The sequence below is a fragment of the Mesocricetus auratus genome, unplaced genomic scaffold, assembly GCF_017639785.1.
Source record: "Mesocricetus auratus isolate SY011 unplaced genomic scaffold, BCM_Maur_2.0 Super-Scaffold_100010, whole genome shotgun sequence".
In the NCBI taxonomy this organism is placed as follows: domain Eukaryota; kingdom Metazoa; phylum Chordata; class Mammalia; order Rodentia; family Cricetidae; genus Mesocricetus; species Mesocricetus auratus.
The window spans coordinates 5367832-5392904 of NW_024429194.1; the positions used below are offsets into that span (position 1 = coordinate 5367832).

Here is a 25073-nt window from a genome sequence, read left to right on the forward strand (position 1 = left end):
TTCTCTTGTGTTTCTCCTTCCCAGAGTCCTTCTGGACTCCTAGTCCCTCCTATCTAGATTCCCTATTGGCCAGACAGTGCTTTATTGACATAAGACTTCCCCAACACTAAACCAACCTACTGTTGTGTTGTGGACACCCCGGTTGTCCCTGCGGTTTAAGATTTGTGGTAGAAGAGTTAGTCGGGCCATGGTATCTGGGTTTTCTCCAGGAGCTGCTTGTTGTCAACACAGAGGGTGGTTCCCTTCTCCTTATTGTTGTCTGTGCCTGGCTTGTCCCTTCAGGCTGAGGCTGTTCTCCACGTCAACTGCAACTTGCAACCGTGGGACACGTTTTTCCCCCCTCATGAATGGTCACACATAATCTTTGCACATCTCACCCGTATTGGAACGTCATTCGCGCTGGGCGCTGGACAGATGCACTTTTCTTCAGAACTTGCTACAACTCAGGAAGTGTGTGTCTGGGGGGAGGCTCACACGAATGATCGTTTGTTGTCAGATTAGACTGGTGGGTTTAGTTCTGTGCCTTTCGTAATGAGCGTTGTGTTCCCCGGGGGAAGGGTCAGTTGGGACTATAAGGACTGAGTGTTCCAGAAGGCAGCAGCTGACTTCATCCTTTTGCCTAGAGCTGCTGAGGGACACGTGTTAAGGAGCTGGGAGAGGCTGTCTGGGACAACCCCAGGTTTCTTGACTCACCCCTGTCTGACATTTTCCAGCACATGCAGGCAAATTTGACAGAGTACTCATCATATCTGCTCATGGAGGTAGAGTAAGTCCTTCTCCAAAATGCTAGGGTCCAGGAGTGTTTTGGGTTTGAATGAGTGTTTTGAAAGCTTTGGGTATATAAGATGAGCTATCCGGGAGCTTGGGCTAAGCTCGGAACACAGAAGACATTTGCTTCACATATGCCCGCACATATAGCATTTTTGCATTTTTTTTATTGTGCACTGGCATTTTGATCTCAACCCATCACCTGAAACTGGGTGTGGAAGTATCTGAGTTTGTTGAGTTATGTCAGTGAGACAAAGTTTCAAATTCAAGAGCATTCTGGATTTTGTGAGTAATTATTGTTATTCTACAATGTAACTCTAGGTAGGAGAACTAATTCCCAAGTGATGGGGTCAGGGCTGCCCCAGCTGTCCTCGGGCTGGAGAGATGCACTGAGAATGAAATATATTTAGAAGGGATAAGTGGGCATTCCTGTGAATTCAGAGCATGCACGCACACTCTCACTCTCCTTCTCTTTCTCTCTCTCTCTCTCTCTCTCTCTCTCTCTCTCTCTCTCTCTCTCTCTCTCTCTCTCTCTCTCTCTCTCTCACACACACACACACACACACCTCACATAAGCAGAAACAACTTGATGGCAGGCATGGAAAGACATAGGATTATAGCTCAGGATGGACCTATGCTCTTGGCCAAGCTGTTGTCAGGGTGAGAGGTCAACAGCAGGAGGGCTCTTGCACCAGCACAGGGTGTCAGTTTTGGGGACAGGTGTTCAGGGTGCTGACAGGTCTGCAAGCCTTACAGGAGGAACTGGGGAGAGCAGAGCATGCATTGCCTTGGGAAGCTAAGACACAGAACACGACAGCTTCTTTCAAATTGTCAGTTTTCCTGCTCAGGAGCTGCGTGTTTAACTGTTGCCTTGTGGGGTGGAGGGAAGACAAATGGGTGTGCATTTCTTGAGGTAGAATGGAGACTAGAACGTCTAGTGATGTTCTGAGAAGTTTCTACACACAGAATGTGCAGTTTCTCGTGTCTTCAGAGGATGCCTGGCTGTTGAGGAAGGCATAGGGCTGATTTAGGTTTGGGGGTTAAAAGTTAGGGCAGGAGACCTTCAAATTCCATTTTTTCTCCCTCTGATTTGTAATTGCTACTTTCCTTGCCTTGTGCCTCAAGGGTTTACCTGGAAGGTGTAATACAGCAATAGCCCACAAATTGCATCTACTTGTCATGTGTTACCAACTGCCAGCAATTATACTTAATAATTTGAATTAATAGGATTTATTTAGGATGCAAGCGATTATGTAACATCTACTATTCATTATAAGATGGGAGGCAGGCTTGTCATGATCGTTTCTGTGATCAGTGCCATCATTCACTGCCCCCTGTGAATCATTTGGACAAAGACCTGCCACTGGGAGTCATTCAATGCAAAGGGCATCTAAGAGCCTGTGGTGTGGGACTGAAAGCCATCCATGTGCTGAATGGCATTGGTCCTGATGCAGCCGTCTCTATTTTGCCTTTCTTTAGATAGCTTCATTCATTGTACCAAAACCAAGCAAATGTTTGCCGTATGTTTAGCTTTGAAATTTCTGCCACTGAGACTTGTGTGGCCTATAAAGTGACGTCATAATCTATTTTGATTATGGGGCCTCAAGTTTCTTAAATCCTGAACTGGAGCTTGCTTCTGTGTAAGGTAGAGAGGATGTTTTGAAAAATATTTTGTAGGACATGCTCACCATTTGTGGTGTGCCTTGTCCTCTATCGTTGCACCAGTGTTTTAGTGAAAACATTTCCCGTTAATATTTTTGAACAAATTGTAATTCTCTATCGAAAGCACATTGAGTAATCGAGGGAATTCTTTTCAAGCTTGGGATGCAAGATGAATTTTCTAAGTTCAATATGCATCTGGAAAATGTAAATTTTAGATTTTCTTATTTCAGTGGTCTTCTACCGACATTATGTTCCTGTTAGAGAGCAACATGATACATTGTATTGGTTAATACTCAGTAACATTCGGCAAGGTTACAGAAGGGGTCAGATCCACAATTTCCAAGCAAAACTGTCAAATCAGACCTAGATTGATGTCAAGTACGTGCCTGTCTTCCTGATGCGTCTCAGATCACTTCTGGCGACTTGTGGCCGTAACAGACATTCTCTCTCTTTCCCGCTGTAGGTGGCTGCCTCTTTGATGAACCGTACAGCACATGTGGGTATAGTCAAGCTGACGACGATGACTTCAATTGGGAGCAGGTGAACACCTTGAGCAAACCGACATCAGATCCATGGATGCCATCAGGTTTGTCCTCACTGCTCGGCGTTCTTTGGGAAGTAGGGGCGTGTAAAGCCTACTGGGTGTTGGTTGGACGAAAGAGCCCTTTGTTCTATGAGTGCTGTGTCCGATGGCTGAGTAGCTGGGGAGGGTGCTGTAACTAAGAGGATTCGTCAGAGGAGTATAGCCTGGTATCCCTTCCTGGAAAGACTAGTTGGGGCTTATTCCCTGTATCATTGGCCGTGCCTTAGCTGGATTAGTGAACGTTGCCCAGGTGACCCTTTCTTAAGCAGCAGATATGGGGAATGGTTTGATGTCTATTCTGGCAAACATGCATCATGGGTGGGACTTTGGTTGTAGGGTACCAATAGCATGGTTTCCAACAACCTCACAAAGCAGGCCTTAAGGGGAATCTCCTTTCTCAGCCTCAGAGCCTTCAGGCTCTCTTATGCCTGGGAAATCGTGATCTTGAAGCATTCATAGGATGCAGGGATGTGGTTTTTTTCTCCACAACCCCCCCAAAGAGGAGAGCTTATTGAATTTCACACTAAGTAGAAACTATTTACCTTACTGAACATCAGTGAGAATTGAATTCTTTTTGAAGGGAGGGTGGAAAGACAATGATTGATCTAATCACAGCAGAGGGTGACAGTTTTGTGGGGACCCTTTTTCCAGGCTTTGACCTCGGCAGTTCTTTCAAAGCCTTATATTTGCAGATTCATTATTGAAATGGGCCGGTGAATGTACCACTTAGTATTCAAACCACTAAAAACATACTATTGAGGTCTGGGTTTCAGATGAAACACATTTTTTTGTACTTCTTCGTGAATATAAAAAGCTTTTCATTAATGTGCCTACGTGTGGCAGTGATTAGATTTTGTAGGTAATCTTATAAAGGCAGCTTCAGAGCGTGAGGCAGAATCCAATGCTGTTCTTAATAAGCTTTAACAATTATGATGCCCAACATGGGCTTTTCCTCTCCTTCCCACATTTAATGCCGGGTAATTTCAAGTCAGTATCTTTAACACTGTAGCTTTGCCAGGCTCCCAAGTCTTCACAAGTCTTGTTTGGGTTCCCAGATCACCTTCTCCTTTGCTGTCTTCCTACTCTCTCACGTTTGTGTGCCCTTCAATGCTGCTTCTGGGGTTAGCAGGCCGCTCTTAGTCAGTTTGCCCCGCCCTAGCTCCTGTGTCCCTTTTAAACTGTGATTGACAGATAGGAACATGGCTTTGCCCTTGCTGTATTGTTCCTCCCTAAGCGGTGTTCTTGCCCTGAAATCCTATGAGTCTTTCCTGGCCATTTCCCTGGGTGTTCACTGATCTCCGGAGACGCTGAGAGAGTTAGACCTGGCAAATCTGTCCTTGCAAGTACAGACATGGCTGAGGTCATGTCTGTCTTTCAATGTGATGAAGTCTGTGGCCTTCTGTTTGCCTGTATGCCACTGCAGATGGGAACCAGGGCCACTCGAGTGTCAGACTGCTAAGCTACACCCAGAGCCCCCAATTTCTATTTTTTTTCAAATTAGGTATCTGCTTTCATTACTGTGGACCTTTACATTGAATTGCTTTTCCAATTGGAAAAAAAGTTACTATTGAAAAGAGTCACAGATATTGCAGAATTCCCCTTCAGCCCATGCCAATTCCATCTGAGGCATAAGATAAGTAGCTCACTTGAGGAAAAGAGGCTTGCCTCCATGCCTGATGACCTCTGGTCAATACCCAGATCCCTAGGATAGAAGGAGAAAACCAACATTGTCCTCTTTCTCTCATTGGAAGCAACAGACTCAAGTCTACAAGCATGGGTACATGCTCCTACACACACACACACACACACACACACACACACACACGAGTCTCACACACACACACAAACACACATACATGTACATACAGTTGCACACACACACATATACACACATACACAGAGTCACACTCATGTCACAGACACAATAATAAATACGTAAATATCATAAGAAAAGCTATTAAAATCTCCTACAGTAAATGGATGGCATGGAGAACCATGCGGCTTTTGTAGGTTATGATTTTTATGCTTTTATTTAGCAATACTACTGTATTTGTTCTTACATGTGTGTCACTTGGTCTGCTACATGCAGGCCAGCACTGTATGGGCTCAGATAAGCAGTCGCCCAGTTGGCCAAATCTAGCTGCTGCATGCCTTGATATGACCTGTAAGCTGGCGGTGGTGTCTCCATTTTTAAGTGGTCGGAAACTTTTCTTTTAGAGGATAAAAGTATTTCACGACACGGGAATGTCAAATTTCAGTGCCCACGGAATTTTATGGGCACACCCCTGTGGTTGTTCTGACGAGCAGAGTGCCCCGCAGTGTGGTCTTGTCTGTAACTGGGACAGAGACTTGGTGGCGCACGGAGTGGTGCCCTTCACTCCGGCTGTTAACCAGGGGTATTGGCACTCCTGTGAGAGGCCATCGGTGTCAGCCCTTAATGGAGTGTTGTTTCAGATCTTGGCTTACCTTGCTTTTTCTGTACTCTCATTCTGATTATCAACCGGGAGTATGATTTCACATTTCTTCTCTTTCCTGTTCAAGTGGGTTTCCAGTCATCGGCTCGCTTCTCTCCTGCCCCGTGCAGTGTCACGGTCTCCGTTGAACTCCTGAGATCCTTCTTAGCAAAGAACCCGTCAAACTGGGTTTCAGAACGATTAGAGCCTAAAATGTTTGGCTAGTTTTAAGCCTTTGCTTTACTTTGTCCTTTACTGAAATCAAAGGTAGGATTCGTTCCTCGGTATCTTCCATGCTTGAAGCTATTTAGAACCAACTTTAAAAAAATGAAACACAGTCTAGAGTTTTGTGCGGGCTGAGTTGGTCACTCCTCCGAGCTGGTTGCCTAGCTCTGGAACCTCATGTTTAAGACGAATGAATGCCAAATGTCATGTAATGCTGTGGATTTGGACTCTACGCCTCTGTAGTAGGCTCTGTGCTGCAACTGTTTACTTAAGGGCGGAATGACGTTATTGCTACCTGCACAGCTTTATATGAATTGACCGTCTTCATTAGCACCGAGGGGACTTTTAGTTTTTGCCACAAGGATTGCCACTCTGAGCATGGGAACTTGGATCCAAACCGAAACAAGAGTCTGTAGAATTCGTTAGCCGCTGACAGGCCACAGTTGTTCTAAGTAGCGCTTCATGACCGTAGAGCACGTACCCGGGCAGGACAATGGTCTGTGTCCCCTATATTCTGCTACTGTATGATGTTTGTAACTCACTACTCTAGTTTTAAACCGTGGATTCTTATTTAGTTTAAGTACTGTTTTGTTTTGTTTTTTTTTTTTGCGGTACTGGAACTCAACTGGCAGTTGACATACCTGCCCTCTTAGCTGTATGTAATCGATCCTTGTGGCGGCCCCAAGAGACTGGGTCCAGAGTGAACTCAGGACCTCATACATGGTAGTCAAGTGTTCCTGAGCTATGATCCCAGCCATTTTTATCCTTTTACTTTGAGACAATGTCTCACCAAGCTATCCAAGCTGGCCTTGAACTCACTCCATAGCTCCATGTGAGCCCGAACTTATGATCCTCCTGCCTTAGCCTCCCCAGCCTGCACCATTAGGCCAGGCTTTAAAACGGACACTGAAGAGGCTTATGACTGAAGAGGGTGACAACATGTGCTGCCCTTGCACACACAGGCGCCCAAGCACACACACACACACACACACACGCACACACGCACGCTCACACACACACGCACACACATGCACACACGCACGCTCACACACACGCACGCTCACACACACACGCACACATGCACGCTCACACACACGCACACACATGCACACATGCACGCTCACACACACACGCGCGCGCACATACACACACACATGCACGTGCACACACACACACACACACTTAAGATGCTGTGCCTCTGAAAGCAGTTATTATGATGTGAACTTGGACCCCATCTCAGAAGTAGGAAACCCCACTCGTACCTTTCATGGAGCGTGGCTTTCCCATCCTTGCCTTAGTCTTACATGCTAGGGTGATGCTGTGACTCGTCTGCAGGGAGACACAGTGACTAAGGACCAAGTCATGGCCGTGGTGTCCAACAGAAGGCAGGGAGATGATAGAGTGCCTGGCAGAACAGTGATAGACACTCTCTGTGTGGTGACCCAGGAAATCGTAAAATGGCATTTGTTTAGTATCATCTGCTCACTGGGGACGGTGATGGCTGACAGTGTAACTGAAGTTTTCTCTTTGGGCACACTTACCAGGCACATGTTGCACGTGCTGCGGATAGCCTCCCCATTTATTTGCACCCCGGGTCTCCTGTGGTGTTTCCGGAATAATGAAGATAACAACCGTGAACTTGGAAAGGCTGTCTTTCCTCTTTAAATCACGGTGCGTGCCCACTAAGAAATATTTTTTTTTGTCACCAAACATTCAAACATGTGTTTAATTATCTCATTGCTTCTTCAAATCAGCTGCCCCCTGCAAATGCTGATTAAACACGTGCCACGTGCCAGGCATTGTTGCTGATGCTCAGGCATCCTCACCGTATGAGCGGAATGGAGATGCTCCCCGGGAGCGTGCCTTGGGTTCTAGATCTTGTCTGGATGGGTCAAAGATCATGCTGTGAAGCGAGTTTGCTCTCGTTTAGCTGTGAGGTGGTAGATATTTAAATGACGATGTCAAATTCAGTCCATTGGTCTCAGCACTCGGCAGCAGGCGGTGGGGTTTGGCTTTCCTGTATGTTTCTGCCCCTTAAACAACACAGCAGAAATGATAGGTAGGAGAAAAGGGGGTCTAAATCACAGGCAAGTGGCTGTGTTTACCGATCAGCCTGACTCTCTGACAAAATTATCATGGACACACAGATGACTGGCAGTTGACATACCTGCCCTCTTACCTGCGTATAATCGATCCTTGTGGTGGCCCCAAGAGACTGGGTGGCGGTGGCCATACTTTGCAGCACAGGAGTCAGAACTTCAGAGATGTAGACCCTGTGGGAAGAGCAACCTCCGGTTCTGCTTTTCCAACAGCCTTCGTTCTGCTTTTCCAACTGCCCTCGGGTGACCTTGTAAGGGTGTGTGTGCACTGAGGGTCTTGGTGTTGAATCGCCAGCTCCTTAACTCATCGTGAAGGCTGCTTGCTGGGGGGCCGCCTGCACATCCTGAGAGGGCCAGCTACTGTGCTGTCCCTTCGTAAGAATCCCGTGTAAATCCTTAGCTCTTAGCTTAATAATGTCCTCATTTAGTGATATGGTTGGCTTGCAGTATTGGCTAGCTCCATAGTTACAGGCTCAACCCCCTGCAGACAGACAGTGTTCAGAAAAAAAAAAAACCTGCCTCTGTTGTCCCAGCCCAGAGTCATTTTCCTTCTCATTTCCCTTTTAACAATGAAGTGTAACTGTTTATGTAACATAGCATGGCACTGGTTATTATAACTCATGCAGGGTTGACATAAATATATGGCATAAAAATGACAATGTGCTTGGCAAATGTTATAAATACTACAAACTTATTAATAGAAAGGACTTCGATATCAATGATTTGGGTATCACTAGGGGGTCCTGGAAAAAAATCTCCTGTGGGTGTTGAGGGACAGTTATATTTCTGTGTGTAGTGACTTCCACGGGCTTGGCAGCTGAGTCATTCTTCCTGGTGATTGTAACCCATGGAGGAGACAGGAGGCATTTAACCAGTAAGTGTGAGAGCGTAACGAATGGTGGGCAGTACTTGAGACCAAGAACAAAAACTAGCGTAGGGATAACGTTTGGGTTACGATGGAAGTCGTGGATGGTGCCCATTCTGATGAGTAGAGATCTCAACCAAGGCGGGGCCAGGAGGCCATGGAGGCTAAGTGATGCCGGTGGGCTGGGGGCCAGGAGCAAAGAGGTGATCTTTTGCAGGGTGACAGGTTATACAGGACCCCGAAAACTGTGAGATGCTGAGACCTGCTTCAGAACTGACCGGGAGAAAACCTGTAATCCATATCAAAATCTTAAGCCTCATACCTAGCCAAGAACTTCGTTAAAGAAGTGCCCCCCTCCTCCTGTTCTTCCTCTTCCTCTTCCTCCTCCTCCCTTTCCCACTTCCTTCCTCCTCCTCCTGTTCTTTTCCTTCCCCCTTACTGTCTTTCTCCTCCTGCCCCTCTCTATCCTTCCTCCTCTTCCCTCTCAGGTCCCTCATCCTCCCCTCCTCCTCCCCTCCTCCTTCCCTCCCCCTCCCTCCTCGGCTCCCCCTCCCTCCTCCTCCCGTCCTCCCTCCTCCTCCCCTCCTCCCTCCTCCCCTCCCCCTCCCTCCTCCTCCCCTCCCCCTCCCTCCTCCTCCCCTCCCTCCTCCCTGGCTCCCTCCTCTACCTCTCTCCCACCCTCTCCACTTTCCTTCCTCCTCCTCCTTGAGTGTGGTGCGAATGCGAAGTCTCATAGCTTGCCTTCGACTCTGTGAATGGCCCATGCCAACTTCCCGTTGCCTCTTCCAGGTGACACAAGGAGAAGAGTTAGAACTTGACTGTCTTTGTGAGGTTTTTGAGTCGATTTTAAAACGTCTGGAAGAGGTCTCTGAGAGTAGTGACACTTGTTAGTGTGGTGGTCAGAGTCGGGACACATGCACTATCATCTTCGGCACGTGCTCCCAGTGGTCACTTTGTCAATAAACTCAGAGCGGAGGTTGCGGTGGGGCCTTGGATTTGGGATTCTTTTAGTTGAGCCTGGATATTTCTGGTCACTTCGCGCAGGGCCTGAGAACAAACAAACAAAGCCTTTGTTTGTTCTTGTCCCACTCAAGTCCTTCCCTCCCATTCTTCCTTCCTCGGGGAACTTTTCACCAGGAGAGAAGTAGAAGGAGTTGTTTCCCTCTTGTTGAGCACATTTTAAATCAATTAGAGAGCAGGTGGTTACCACCAAGTATGGCGCCACTGATGCACCCTCAGGGTTATGGCACCATGTTGGCTGTGGTTGTGGCTCGGAGAGTCATAGCTAGGCGGGGCTGTTGGTTGCTCCCTCCTTTGGGACCTTGCATGGGGCCTCTTTTTACTAAGAAAGCTAGGCCTCGGGGAGTAGGATTTCAATAGGTGCTAGCACAGGAGTCTTGGGGCCCTGTGTCTCAAGTGCATGGTGTCTTAATGGGGACTTACCCTGGGGCAACCAAGGATAACAGCAGCAGTTTGTAATGCTTAAGGAGTCTCTTAAAAAGCCCTGACTAGCAACTTAAAAGAGGGCTTCTCATGCCCGGTGTTGGGTGTTTGTGGAAGTCTTTGGCTCTTGGAGGGGGCATTGTCAGCCTAGATGGGAAGTTAATTTAAAGTATGTGCGTATGTTTATATGCTGACTTACCTCTATTATAATTAGGAAGGTGATATCCATTCTGACTTCATCACACATCCTTACTCTTGCTTTACCCTCGTTCTTCTGAATTTATCTTCCCCCACTCATCCCTGGTTAGAGCCCCGCCCCTCCATTTTTCTCATTCCCCCACAGGTCACTTGTTCCCTGCTCCCCCCCCCCGCCCTCACAATGGCTCCACTTTATCTTCCTGGTGTCTGCAGTTACTCCAGAATATGTGTTCTTATCTCGAAGCTCGCCCCATTGAACTCTGGGAGCCTTTCTCCCTTCAGCTTCCGTGAGAGAAGAAGCTGAGACAACACCTTTCTGTGTCGTGTTGTTTCACAAGATCCTTTCGCTGATTTGGTCTTGATAATCCCAGAGATTAAGACTGACACTGTTTCCAACACTGCTACGCCTTTCGCTGTCTAACTGTTTTATCGGGGGCCTGCAGGCAGACACCATTATGTTAGTCTCTGGCCACGTATGCCAGTAGCGTATTCTTAGTAGTCAGCGGGGTGTTTCCTTTTTTGAATGTCTTCTAAATTCCCATCTTGGCTACTCGGAATCTTACAAGACATAAGAACAGTGGTCAGCACTGTGAAACATGCTGGCTGAAAAGTATACAAATTGGTCTGCGTATATAAGTATGCACTGTAACAGCCTTACTTCACGCTTAATTTCCTGTAAAATTATGCGAGATAACATTATAAGAGGGATGCGAGTCCAAGTAACAGAATAAACAGGGAGGTCAAATGCGGCAGACACTGTCAATGGAACTAGAGTCTGTGTTCCGTGAGGAGGAATGAGAGACATGAGGAAAAGGCAGATTGGATGGGGACCTGGGTGTTGCCGTTGGCCCCAGAACAGCACGCTGAGAATTTGGACAATCTTGGGGTCCTCTGTGTCCCCACAGTGATGCTCCAGGAAAGGCTGATACTGAGCATGGCCAGCTTATATGAATGAAGAATCTACTTTGTCAATAAGTGTTGGGGAGCAGGGCCATACATAGGTTATGAGTCAGAACCTAGGAATAGCCCCTTCTTCTTCAGAGTGGATTCCTGACAGACCGCAAATTGGTGGGCAAATTGGAAAACTGTTTTCTTGAGACTAGAAAGTCCGGGGCCTAGATGCTTGTCTCCAGGGCCTAGAGAAGTTTGTCAGCAGATGTCTCTCTGGGAATGCATGTGTGGAGGCAGGCTTGGGGTGAGAGGGTGTTGCTCTGCCAGGGTAGAGCCCAGCAGCAGGCAGGTGATAGTCTTGGTATGTCCTCACACAGCCAACGCGGGGGTTCCCCCGGACATTCTGGGTGGCCCAAGGTTCACATCTCACATCCTCTGCCTATGTCAGAGGTCATTTCACAGTCCCTCAGATGTACCATCAGCACTTCCCGTGGCTCAAGTTATAAAAGTGTTAAAAGCATTCAAAGGAGAAACTCTAGGTTCGGCTTATTCCAAGCTTAAAATTGGGGCAGAATGGGGCTTCCCCCCACCACCACCATACACAGAGCATAGCTCTAGGCAGCAAGACTGTAGTGGCAATCCTGTGCCCATGTGACCCAATATTTAGGAAGTGACATGACTCCTCTTGGCTGTCCTGAGCCTGGCGTGGCTACCAGAGAGAGGCTGGGTGTTGAGAAACAGGACTCCTAGAAAACAGTGTCTGCCAAGAAGGCCACAGAAACATGACTGGGACTGGAGCATTACACAGAGGAAGTTCTGTACAAAGAAAGGGGTCGTCAGTAGAGACCATGAGCAGGCAGGCATGGGCTGCCTCAGAGCTACAGGTGATAAAAGTAGCGGACATGCATCTTGAAGAGAAGAGAGGAAACAGGGGCCTCAGAAAAGCTTGTGCGTGAGCACACAAGTGTACGGTACATGCCTGTAAAGGAGTGTGCCACAAGTGCAAGGGTGTGTGTGTGTGTGTGTGTGTGTGTGTGTGTGCATATCCATGAGTGCACATGTGAAATCCAGACATTGGTATCAGGTATGTTCTGCTATCCTCCCTACCTCTACACCCTTTTTTGAGTGAGTCACTCAATCTGGACTTCACCATCACCATGTCGGCTAGATGGGCTGGCCATCAGGTCTCTGGGACCCACATTGATGTGCCCAGTTTTTATATGGGTGCTGGGGTCTGAACCCAGGTCTTCATATATGTCATAGCCCCAGCTAGCTGAGGAGACACCGAGTCCCTGTAGGAAGAGAAGCAAGGGAGTGGTTTGATTCTACTGACCTTTGCCAAAGGAAGACAAGTATTGACTACATGAAGATGAAAATTCAAAATTGTCTATGCCATGTGTGATACATGTGTAGATATGTATGTATACATGCATGTACAATGCAAGCAGGTGTGTTGGGTGTTGTTTCTTTCTCTCTGCCTTGTTAGACAGGGTTTGTTTCTGTTCGATGTTGTAGATGCCAGGGTAGGTGGTGAACTCTCCATAACGAAGTGCTGGGACTCCAGGTGACACATTGACCACTGGGTCCTGGGGATCTGAATTCAGGTTGTCAGGCATCACCCTTGTCTGAAAACTCAGAATTTTTTTATGAGAGCCCCAGAGATGTCATAAAGGAGCCATGATTGGATTGGTAAATAAACACTGAAGAAAGATGTGAATACATCAGATTTCCTTGGCTTTATGAGACTTTATGCCAGAATTTTAAAGGGTCATAAGTGTTGATGTCTATGCAGATAGGAAATAAGTGAAAGTGTGTGTGTGTGTGTGTGTGTGTGTGTGTATGTATGTGTGGGTGTGGTGTGGTGTGTATATATCAGATATGCAGATATGAACATCTTAGCAGTGACTAATAGGTGAAGTATAGATAAGTGTAATTACTCTTCAACTCTTTTGAACTCCTGAGGTAAGCAGAATTTGCAGCGCAACTTTGAGGAAAAAAGAACACATGGCTGGGATGAATTGACAGTGTGCCACGCTGACCTGATTTTTATCCACCAATGTAGTATAGGCAAGCGCTGTCAAATTGAACTAAAAATATTTACATTTCAAACAGCGTGGGCTGAGCCCTGGCTTGTCTTCCTCGGCATATTGTGACAGCCCTTGGTCATCGCTGAAGAGGCTTCTTGGAGCCCAGGGATTCAGGTAACACCAATTCGGGACAACTAATTTCAGGCCTATAATTCTAGGACTTTGTAAACCAGGACAAGTGCTGTGGTCTTAGGCCTCGGTGGATGTATCAAGTGTGATTCTGTGTCCTGTGGGTAGATATCTTGATGGCTGATTGACAGGTGGTTAGAAGGTTCATAAAGGGGAGATTATAAAGTTTTATTTTTGAGTTTTTACTGGAATGAATGTCTGTCCTCTTCGGAGCAGGAGACTTAGTATAGAAAAGTTCCTGCCTACTTCCTGGCAAACTCTAGGAAATGATTATGCAGATCATTATTTTAAATAAGTGGACTTTAATGCCTAGTTAACTGATACTTTATTCTGGATTGTGACAAATTATATTTTAATGCAGTATTTCGAAGCTTAAGTGGCGGAAAGAGAAATAAATATGTCTATTTAATTAACTGTCTGCCGGACAATCGTAGTGCCTCTATCTGGTGGGTGGACAGATTCAAACAACTGATTATGCAGCCGTAAATGTCTGCATCAGATACCTGGGGTAGCATATTAATATAGCGAGAGGTACTTTCATGATGATGTCAGTGAAAAATTTGTTTTTCAAGTGATTGGTCCTCAGTTGTATGCTTTAATTTTCCACTATAGAAATACTTCTTTCTCTGTGCATATACATATTTGTACATGTGTTCACGGGGATGAGGCGGTGCATGTGCACCCATGTATGGGTTTATGTAAAGACGTGGAGTTGACATGTCTTCCTTAACCTGTTCTCCACCTTGTTTTCTGAGACAGTCTCTCACTGAGCCTAGAGCTCACTGATTGCACTGGCCAGCAACTCTGGAGCACTTTTCTTCCTTGGTACTCCTGTTGCTGGGATTGCAAACGCACGAAGTCATTCCCTAGCTTTCTCATGGGTGCCGAGATCCAGACTCGGGTCCTTGTGCTTGTACAGCAAACACTGTAGTGAGTGAACCATCTCCACAGCCCCTGTGCTGTTGCCTACTGCTCTAAAAGAATTCAAAGGGGCTGTCTTTTCTACATTGTTAACTACAAGATGTACAATCCTGAAGTCCTTATTGATAGACTTGACAATACAGGTTGTGTTTGATCCCAGGCTTTTAAATCTAGAGAAACGAGGTTCCTGGTAGTGGTCTCGGGTAATTATAAAATCCTCGCCTGCTGTTCTCTATCGGCGGAGTTGCTTACTGCTTCCTTCTCTGTCTCTGGGGTCTCACGCCTTGTGAGATGCTGTTACCTCCCTCATTATTGTCTACAAACAGAGTGTTTCTTCCTGGACTGCTGCGAAGTGACAGGATGCAATTTTCCAGTAGGTCAACAACTGAACTGATGACAAGTGACCTTTCAGCATGGCAATCAATGCTTGTTATTTGGAAAACAAAATGATACAGTTTGTATCTTTAAGCTGGGCAGGTCATTGGGTCTTTCCAGCATCGACAGATAGATTTGCTAACCTGACCCAGATGACCCAGTTAGCTTCTGGGTGGGAAAGATGGTCCGGTGATTAAGAACTTCTGTGTGGCTTGATTTTTTTGTTGAGGTCTAGAGTTTGGTCCCCAGTATCCATGTAGCACGGCTCACAGTGGCACGTAACTGTAGCACCAGGGGGATCTGATGTCCTCTTCTGGCATTCATAGGCACTACAGCCCCCCCCCACAGTCACACAGATAAACAAATCAGAAGTAATAAAGATGATTCTTTAGAGATGTTAATTTCTTTCAAATGGTCTGGACCCGGGTTATCTGAAAAGGTAAGAAGCCTTTGTCTATGGTGTAATTCATTGTGACTAATTGTCTTTTAGCAGTGATCAAGCAGAGGTTGCTAGACTGCATGATCGAAGTGCCCATTTTAGAGGATAACGCCATACTCATTTTGGCAAACATTCGCTATATTTTGTTTATATTCTGTTTCTCAACTGTCTTGAGGAAAACAATTGTAAACATGTAGGCTGTAGTGTACCTGTGCTGTAGCTAAACAGAATCTCTTCACACAGTCTCTGAAATGTGTGTGGTGAGGGAAGTCAAGGCAGAGTCTAACTGTAGATAAATAACTTTCAGGAAAAAATAGGTAGAGCGGATGAGGCCCTTGTGGTGGTGGTTCATAGACACAGGGCAATTGCTTTCGCCTTCTTCTAGACACTCTGGGATATCGCGCATCTGTGTTGCCTGTTTTATACACAAACACATCTGCCTTGGCTGAGAACATATGAAGAAGCTGCAGATCTGAGATATGTTTTCTTTGCTTTTTCCTTGCTTAGGGACTGCAGAAACGTTGAGGATCTCTCGTGCTTGGGTGGGTGTTGGGGTGGGAAGGCCATCTCTAGAACTTATGTTGGAACCCAACTCCTAGTTTCAGATGTTGATGGTATTTGCAGCTAGGGACTTGAGGAGGTTAAGATTCCATGATGTCCTGGGGTGTGGCCCCATTAGGGGTTGGTGGCGTTATACAGACAGGGCCCCAGGCGGACATTACCTTTGCTGTCACTGCGTGATGTGCTCTGTTATGTCGTGAAACGGCACGAAGGCACCACAGGGACCAGCTGTGTGTGTTTGGATCCCTCGGCCTTTACCATCACAGGAAGGTGAGAATTTCTTTATAAAATACATGGTCTGCGGTTTCTGTAGAAACAGCAGAAAACAGATAATGACAATGACAACACCCCTGTCCTCCATGGTTCATCCTGGACTCACTGCCAGTACCTGGGAAGGACATAGACTGTGGTTGTTACCTCTGAGGATCGGGGATCATGTGAAATCATTCTCAGACCCTTTGGTGATAGAATACCTTTTGTGTCCTGAAAACATTCCGAAAGACTTAAAGAAATTCTTTCACTGTCAATGTGGAGAATGCCTGTTGGTCACTTCTGGATCGTGTAGAAAAACTGCTCAGGTGGGGCCGAGAACACTAGGAGCAAAGGTTCTTATTCCCCGGGGCATCAGAGCAGCACTGCGAGCCATTGAGAGGGAAGTGGAAGCCAGACTGTCACGTGTTATCATGGAGATAGCGTCATATGTGGTCCCCAAAAGGGTCTCAGGGACCTCAGGGGTCTTGGAAGACACACTGAAAGACTTTAAGAGATGGGACAACCTCGATTTGTAGTTAGCAGCTCAGAGAAGCCGTGGAGGGAAACAAGGGGAACGTCTAGAAATTGCAAAAGGATACTCCTGGGGATGATAATTCATTTTTCTCTTTGAATAAAGATAATATAAATAGTTCATTCCTGTTACTGAGGAGCCCTTTATACTAACAAATACACATTTCACTAGAGTATCAAATAAGATAATACACACAGAATGACATTGTAAAAGGCAGCATAACCGTGTGTGGATGTTATTAATTCCATGAAGGTTGAGCTTATGAAATATTGTGCTCCAGAACAATTGGAAAGTAGGATTAATATTCATATATTTGAAATTGAGTATAGGATTTCTAAGGAATAGAAGGTAGGATAAAGTGAATTATTTAAACTTATATATGAGTGAGCTCATCTAAATTCATTCAGTAGTGCCACTTCTGAGATTTTTAACTGCAAGCTGTCATATATATTGTCATGATAAAATCATTTTAACTTCTTCTATTATGAAATGCATAGTGACAAAATGGTATAAAGATGACTAGATGCATTTCAGAGACTTGAAAATGGTGCTTGATGGGAATTATATATGAATCAATAACAAACCCCACAGGTGGATTTGACACATCCCCCATCAACAGGCCTCTTATATAAGGTAACAGATTTGTTTTCGGAGAAAAGATCTGAGTTCTAATTGGATTTGCTAATATTTCAGGGGTGCAGCCAGTGAACACTGTCGGAGTTTTAAGGCAATATTGCTCTGGAAAGAGCGGCCCAAAATAGTATATCTACCCAGCTCTCATAACAGTTACTGCTTCAGCTTGGGGAGGAAGAAGTAGATGACCTTTCTGGGTTATTGATGCTCTCTTTTCTTAAATACTTCTTTCTTAACAGTTTTACAGCTGTGCACAAACAATTCAGACGCACCCGGCCTCAGATCTTCCTGCCAGCCCCATTCACCCCCACCTTACCCCTCAATTCTGCCTCATGTTCCTATCTCTTCATTTTCTTGTGTGACCCACTGAGTTTTTAAGTTACATTCATGGGATATACCTACTCACCTCCTCCGAGACAAAGAGATTCTTTCTCCCTTCACTAAGGGACTGGATATCTCCATGAAATACCCCTCATTCTGTCCATATACTGTCTGTTGACTCCGGCAACCAAACAGACAACAGCCGGGAACAGCACACAGTTGCGGAACAAACGCCATAGCAGTGGTTGACCGTAGCAGACACACACTTGCCTTATCTCCCGGAAGAGGTAGTGTTTACTTGTTCAGTCTCCCTCTGGTGAGCATTCCACAGAGCCACACCTCCTACCCTTGGTAATTCCTTAAGTTCCCCAGCAGATGGGGATGTGTAATCCCTCACTCGTTGCCTGGGACCACTGTTCCCCGCCCCAGGTGTCTTGCTTAACTCCCAGTTGAGATGCAAGGTCAGATGCCTCAAGTGAGGTAATGGATGCACCACATGCCTTCCCTACCCTCCCTGCCTGTGGCCCGTTTGGGCCTGAGGAGAATTCTTACCGGTCCCTGGAGTGCTGCATAGGTCATTGTCATTAGTGGTCTCCGCCAGTGCATAAGACCAGTATTTTCTTTAAGGAGGCATCCCTAGCAAAGAACAGAGAGAGGGTCCCCAGGGCTGAAGGAGGGGTGACTTTAAATCACAGGGGAGCCAGTGACAAACCACACCCTACCCACAGTTCCGTTCACGGTAAACCCTACAGGTCAGATCTGGCTTCAAACTTCGATCGCAGATTTCTGAGGTCATCATAAGGAGTGGAGAGCCTATTTCATCTTCCTCTCTGTGCCCCCACTGGCACAAGGGGATGATAAGGAAAGATAACCGTACATGGGGTATGAAAATTGATGGCCGACTTATTCAAGAGAACCCCTCACAAGAGACACGGACAACCAGATTGGGGCTCCGAGAAATCCAGTCTCAGCCACACTTGGAGACCGGACCGGAACCCCAAAAAGAGGATGAGTGCCTCTCTCCTCAGCCCTTTACTCCGCATGCCCATACAGACCTATCGCCATGCTCAAAATGGGCATGGTCAATGGCACAGGTGCCTAGGTCTCTCTCTACAAAGGGAAAGGAATTTTAAGACGGTCCATAGTTCCAAAGGATCTCAGGATTTAGCTAAATGTTTTTTTTCTGTCCCTCTTGACTTCTTTATGTTTAGTTCAAGAGTACCAAAGATGGGACCCTTAAGATGTTTTCTTGGAGAAACTCAATAGAACCTTTTAAAATTAATAATTGTTAGAAAGCCCATTAGAACCATGGTATTTGCTGCATTCATGGCCGCTCTTGTTATTTGAACCAATCACCTTGGGAAGACGATTGATTTTTCAGTTCTTAAACCTAGGGCCTTCTGTGCTAATGGGTTGGCATCCAGAAAACTGAAAAGAAAAGAAAGGGGACAGAAGGCAATTTGTGGGAATAGGTGTAAGCCTGAGAATTGGGGGGAAATGTTGGTTAAGCATGCATGCGTACACATGAGCTAAACCCCCCCCTAAGGAATGAACATGGAAGCAGAAGAACCCACTCTACATGCTCACTTTAAATGACTGAACAAGAAAGACAAGAAATGAATTGTGACCAGGGATTTGCTTTTTAAGAAAGTTTGTCGTGTGTGTGTGTGTGTGTGTGTGTGTGTGTGTGTGTGTGTGTGTGTGTACTTATAGAGGAAGGCTTTGTCTGTACTACATTTCAATTTGCAGATCACTCTCATTTTCCTTGCACATCTTCATTGGAGCAAAGAAAATGGCTTTTCTACAAATGGCTATTGACTCGTTGAATATATTCTGGGAATGGGACGTGTCTGGATTTAGTCATCTAGATCCTTAGTTTAAGACTAATCGGGCTTTCCAGTAATGCAAAACTCTTTGGAATCTGTTAAATTTGCAGACACTGCTGTGGTTAAGTGGATCTCAAACGGTCAGGACCCTCACACTTATCTCCCATCTCTTTTATGGTCTGGAGTAGTTCCAGATTGGAGGATGGATTAGCGGCTCTCCACACAGACATCTGGGCTGAGGGGACTCTGATGTCTTCAACACCTGTTTTCCAAGACTGTCTTCAAGAAGGATATTCATATGGGGCATGAGAAAAAGCCCAGAGGGTCTTGTGACAGGCTCCTCTGGACATTTCCTGGATCAAGAAAGGAGGGCAGTGGGAGCAGGCTGAAGGAGCGGTCCTCACGTCATGTAGCTGAGTGCAGGTGACTGTGGGGAGGAGGACCGACTCTTTGCTCACCAACTGGTGGCCTCTGCTGCAATTGCCTTTAGAGGGTTTTACTCACTAAGTCCCCATTTAAGTCATTTAAAACCAAATACAGAGATGATGTTGTTGTTCTTTAAAGAAATGCCATCATAAAAAATTCAAGCAGTTGAGTAAGATATTGTTTAGAAACATTGTAATGTTTTCGCATAAATGGCTACAGGGAATTAGTGCATAACTCTGAGGGCTTAGACAACCAGATCCTTCCAGACCCTAAGATTTCTATAAAATATCCGCTCAACTTTGATAAGATAATTTCCCAGATATAGCAAAGATAGATGAGCGTATATTGCTACTTAATTCAGTCAAGCAAATATCATTGAATAAATGTCAGCTTTCCCAGAGAAATCGCTGCACATAGCCTCTCCGGATAATATATTTATCAAAAAATCAATACTGAAGGTAAACAGATTTTTAATACATCTGAAGGATCTTCCTTAATAAACCCAAATGCCAACCCATAATTTAAAGCTATTGATATCAGTGAGTATTTATAGATGACACTGTGTGGTGTTCTTCATAGTAGCCTTATGTCTACATCTAAGTCAGTTTGAACCGTGTGCTGGGGAACCGTGATTCACTGTGGAGTGGCATAGAGGCCACCACAATGGGGACGACCCTGACCTCTCTCTTTATGGAAAAGGAAGCCCAAGAGGGGATGGAACCTTTGGCTTCCCTGGTTTCTTCCTTTCCCTTTGGCTCTATTCTGAGCTAGTGGCCTTGCTCCTCTGGTGTCTGTCATCTCTCTGCAGACATCTGTGCCTAGCTTTCTGTGACTCACGTTCTTTGCGGGCCATTTTTCTTTCAATGTGCTGATTGTACGACTGACCTTTATTTTTGTAGATTAGTCAATCACAAAAGATTTGGCATATATACATGTATGTGTATATATCCCTATATATTTGTATATACATATACATACATGTACACACACATATACATTTTGACAAGACACACACACTATGTAAGTGTGTATGTATGTATGTGTGTATGCGTGTGAATATAAGTATATATATGTGTGTATGTGTATATACATATATACATATATATGTATATATTGTTGTGTGTATTGTCTGAATGTATGCATGACACCATGTATGTGTGTGGTGCCAGCAGAGGTCGGAGGTAGGATGATTGTGAGCTACCATGTGAGTACTGGAATTGAACCTGGGTCCTCTGTGAGAGTAACAAGTGCTCTTAACTGCTAAGTAAACTCTCCAGCCCCAACAATTTATACTTAAACGGGCAGGAGAAATGGCTCAGACCATTGAGAGAATTTGTTTAAAATGGTGGTTAAGTTGCATGGTTTGGCTTTGAGATTTCTTTCTTCAAGCCATTGAATGACCAGACCCCACAGCTGCAAACTGGAAATTTGGATATTTCAACTTAGAAATAATAAATAGATCATTAGAGCAAAATGTGGCTAAGTTCAACTTCAGAAAATATTCTTTTAAGGATTCAGCTGAAAGCATTCAGCTTTGTTTCCCAATCAGGCTCTGCATTATGCCTTGTAAGGAAGTGTGTCAGCGTAGAAGTTGCACGCCCCTAGCTTAAGTGCCCTTGAACTCCGTGACCTCACTCAGGTTGCTTCGCTCCGTGCTTCAGGGTCCTCATCTGTAAAGTGATGATGACATCTCGGGTCATGTTCTTACAGGTGTGCAATGGGACCACTCTATAACACAGAGAAATCAGAGTTTTATGGACCACGTCTTGGATGTGGTAGCTCGAGACAGAAGCAATGGTGTGTGTGTGTGTGTGTGTGTGTGTGTGTTCTCCTGAGCTTTTCACACTTAACTTCTCATCTGAATGACAGAGCGTCCACACCCACCTGGAGTTCCCCGCTGCGTGTGGTATGAGGTAAGCACTAAGGTCATCGTGTGCTCATTCTGAAAGCGATGTCAAGCAGTCACAGCCTCATTAATGGAAGAGGGGGTGACCCGCTGCGGACTGAGTCAGCTCCACGATTCTGGTGTCAAAACTCCAGCTTCCAAAGTAAGAACCTTATTTGGAAATAGACTCGTGAAAGAGGTGATTACGTTCAAATGAAGCTATTCAGACGAGGGCTCATCCGGTACGGTCATCAGTGTCTTCACAAGAGACGTGAGCTTGGCACCAGTGCTCAGCTCACATAGCGGAAATGCCAAGGAAGGGTACATGAGAGCCTGGGCTCAGGAAGAGCCAGCCCTGCTTAGACTTACGCTTTCCTAATTGTGGACATACAGTTGATTGCATAAATCATTGAATTTGCATAGGTTTACCCCCCCCAACCTGTATACACTGTTGGGGAGTAAACACTTTTTACCTGCTGAGCAAGCACATTACTCAGTCCCTGTGAAGAAAATGTAGCGGGGGGGGGACCATTAGGACAAAGCTAAGGGAAACATTATATAAGACACTTAATTACATGTGTATTTTTCATATAAGTCAGTCCTTCGTTCCCCCCTTTCTCTTCCTCCCTCCCTTCCTTCCTTCCTTTCCCTGTTGAATTGTCCTGGCACCTACATGGCCTTCTTTTTATCTCCCGGCTGTGGCACAGCCAGCCATGCAAGGTAGGGATGTTGTGCTGACACATGTCACTTGAGTCCGCAGCCTCTGGGACTAACATCCCTGGTGTCCTCTAGCACAGGCCAGGGTGTTCCATGGAAGTAAGTAAAGCCATCCTCTTCCTCCGTTCATGATGAACCTAAAACGTGACCGCTTGGAGATCTGGTTGGAATTTCCCATTTCCCCACCCGCCATGGTGTGTTCGGCAGGGACGGAGGCTCTGATGATCATGATGTTGAACTCTGCCTGGGGCTGTCACAGGGTAAGGACACAGAGGACAGGGATCCACAGATCCTGAGCCTCACAGTTAGCTTCTTATATTACTGTCCCCAAAGGAAAAACCTTAGGGCCCAAAGACACTAACAAGAGCAACAATAGAATGTGTCTCCCATGGGGCCATTTTTTTGTCTCCCGACTGACACACGGTGTTTGCAGTGGCTCAGGGACTGACATTTTTAACTTGTCTGCTGAATGGCATGGCCATGTCATGCTACACTTTTTCATCATTTAAAACACCAATACATTAAGTGTCTAAAATAACACCATTTAAGAACTGCATCTTGTCACCTGTTCATTTTTTTTAACGTGCCAGGGATCTCAAAATGCCTTGGCATGGGCCTCTCTGACCCCAAGTCCCCTCATGCCAACTGTTCCCGGGGAGTAAGTCGGGGTGTAGAGGGCAGCCAGGTGCAGCTCTGATCTCTTGGTGGGATTCTGTTCTGGGCGACCGTAGTGCTGACCTCTGGAGACTTCCCGTAGTCTGTCTCAACACTTTCAAGGCAAGCCTCAGTTACATTTCAAATGTTCTTCTATCCAAAGGCCTCTCGAGTGTGGTGTTCTACCTTGAGGCTTTACTTTAAAAGTGACTCAGCCTTTTATCCAGTAACTCCTGGAACCAGATGTAGAGATCCACAGCCAAGCACTGGGCTGAGCTCTGGAAGTCCTCCTGGAGAAAGGCGGGAGGGATTGTGAGAGCCAGGGGTCAAGGTCATGATGGAGGAACCCACGGAGACAGCTGACCTGAGCTTGTGAGAGCTCATGGACTCTGGGTCAACACTATGGAGCCTGCATGGGACTGACCTAGGCCCCCTGTGTGTGTGTGTGTGACAGCTGTGTAGCTTGATGTGCTTGTAAGGCTCCTAGCAGTGAGATCAGGACCTGCCCCTGGTGCTTAGCTGACTTTGGGAACTTGTTCCCCATGCTGGATTACCTCACCCAGGCTTTGTGCAGGGGGAAGAGTTTAGTCTTCCCTAAACTGGATATACCATGCTTTGTTCAAGCCTGTGGGAGGCCTGGATGGAAAGGGAGGGAAGAAATGGGAAGGAGGAGGGAGGGGACACTAAGGCCTGTTTATAAGATTAATGAAAAAATGTTAATTAAATAAAATAAAGATTTTTTAAAAGTGGCTCAGAACTAATCATGGAGGTTCCTGCCTGAAATACCAGCACTCGGAAGGCTGGGACAGAAGGAAGCTACCTCATGAGCCTGCCTTGAGACGAGATCTGAATGATCTGTATTTATGTCTCCCCTGTGATGCCCTGTTCTCCTCTAGACATCCTGACAAGCCTCACTTGCATGTTAGTTAAACTTCTGTTGTGGGTGCCACTTTGAAAATTTTGTAAACTTTTGGGGATGTCATTGTTCATGAAAGCTTCGTAGCTGTCAGCTTTTCCAGGGACTTGGAATGTGCGGGGAAACCTTTGGACGACCATCAGCTGGCTTCCGCTTGTGCTCTCTTTACTCCTCAGGACGCGCCCACCATAGACTAACTTACAATGCATGTGTGTGCCGGTTGATTGTAGGTCTTACTCACCATTTTGGAAGTCTTATGGCAGCTGTGAAATCCTGGCATACGGCGCCCAAGGCTTGCCTTTATTCATGAAGATTTGGATGACTGCTGTAGAACCCTGGACTCCCAGTGACTGCTGTAGCCATTGTCTGAGGAACCTGCTAAGGTTTAGCTTTAACCATCCACCTGCCTTGACTTGTGAGGTTTCTGGTCTGCTTTCATTAAAGAGAGGTAGGCTCTCCCACTGAGGAGAGGTTAGGCTCTCCCACTGAGGAGAGGTAGGCTCTCTCACTGAAGAGAGGTTAGGCTCTCCCACTGAGGAGAGGTAGGCTCTCCCACTGAGGAGAGGTTAGGCTCTCCAGCTCAGGAGAGGTTAGGCTTTCACACTGAGACGAGGTAGGCACTCCCACTTGGGAGAGGCTTGGGTGCCCCATGTAGTCACTGGAAGGATCATGCTATCTTTTGGGTTCCTTGGTGAAGCATCTTCCGTTTGAGTGACAAATAGGAATGGGTTTGTATGTGCTCTCTTCACATAAAGGGGGAACAGAAGACAGAATGAGTGGTCGAAGGACTTTTATTTTATTGTATTATTTAATCAATTCTTAGAAATTGGTGTGGCACAGCAGTGGAAATGCACTTAACACTTCTGACCTGAGCCCCTAAAATAGTTAAGAGGGTGCATTTTATTTGTATGTTTTCTCAAAATTACACATTTGTTTTAAAGTTTAAACATACTGATATCAAATATTTCCTATGATAAAAGATACAACCAGAACACATTTTGAATGTTAATTTTATGTTAATATGAGTTGCTAGCACTATTGTTTTATGTCCATTATAATTTATTAAGTAAATAGTATGTCATAAATATTCTTCTTTGTCTTTTAACACCAGTAGGTATGTAGCTTCTAGTTATGAACACTTAGACTGTTTCCCTTTGTAGTGACTGGCTCTTTTGGCTTAAGTAAGACTAGAAGACCAACAAATCAACTCAA

The 25073-nt window shown here is 45.7% G+C and overlaps 1 protein-coding gene across 10 annotated transcripts in view; it reads left to right on the plus strand.

Moving 5' to 3' along the window:
- Positions 1 to 25073, plus strand: part of Ptprm (protein tyrosine phosphatase receptor type M) — a 649476-nt gene that overhangs the window by 161752 nt on the left and 462651 nt on the right. For all 10 annotated transcript variants that reach the window (XM_040752893.1, XM_040752897.1, XM_040752894.1 and 7 more), the window contains exon 2: positions 2894 to 3016. In XM_040752893.1, coding sequence (XP_040608827.1) covers positions 2894 to 3016 — 123 coding nt within the window. The remainder of the gene's footprint in view (positions 1 to 2893; positions 3017 to 25073) is intronic.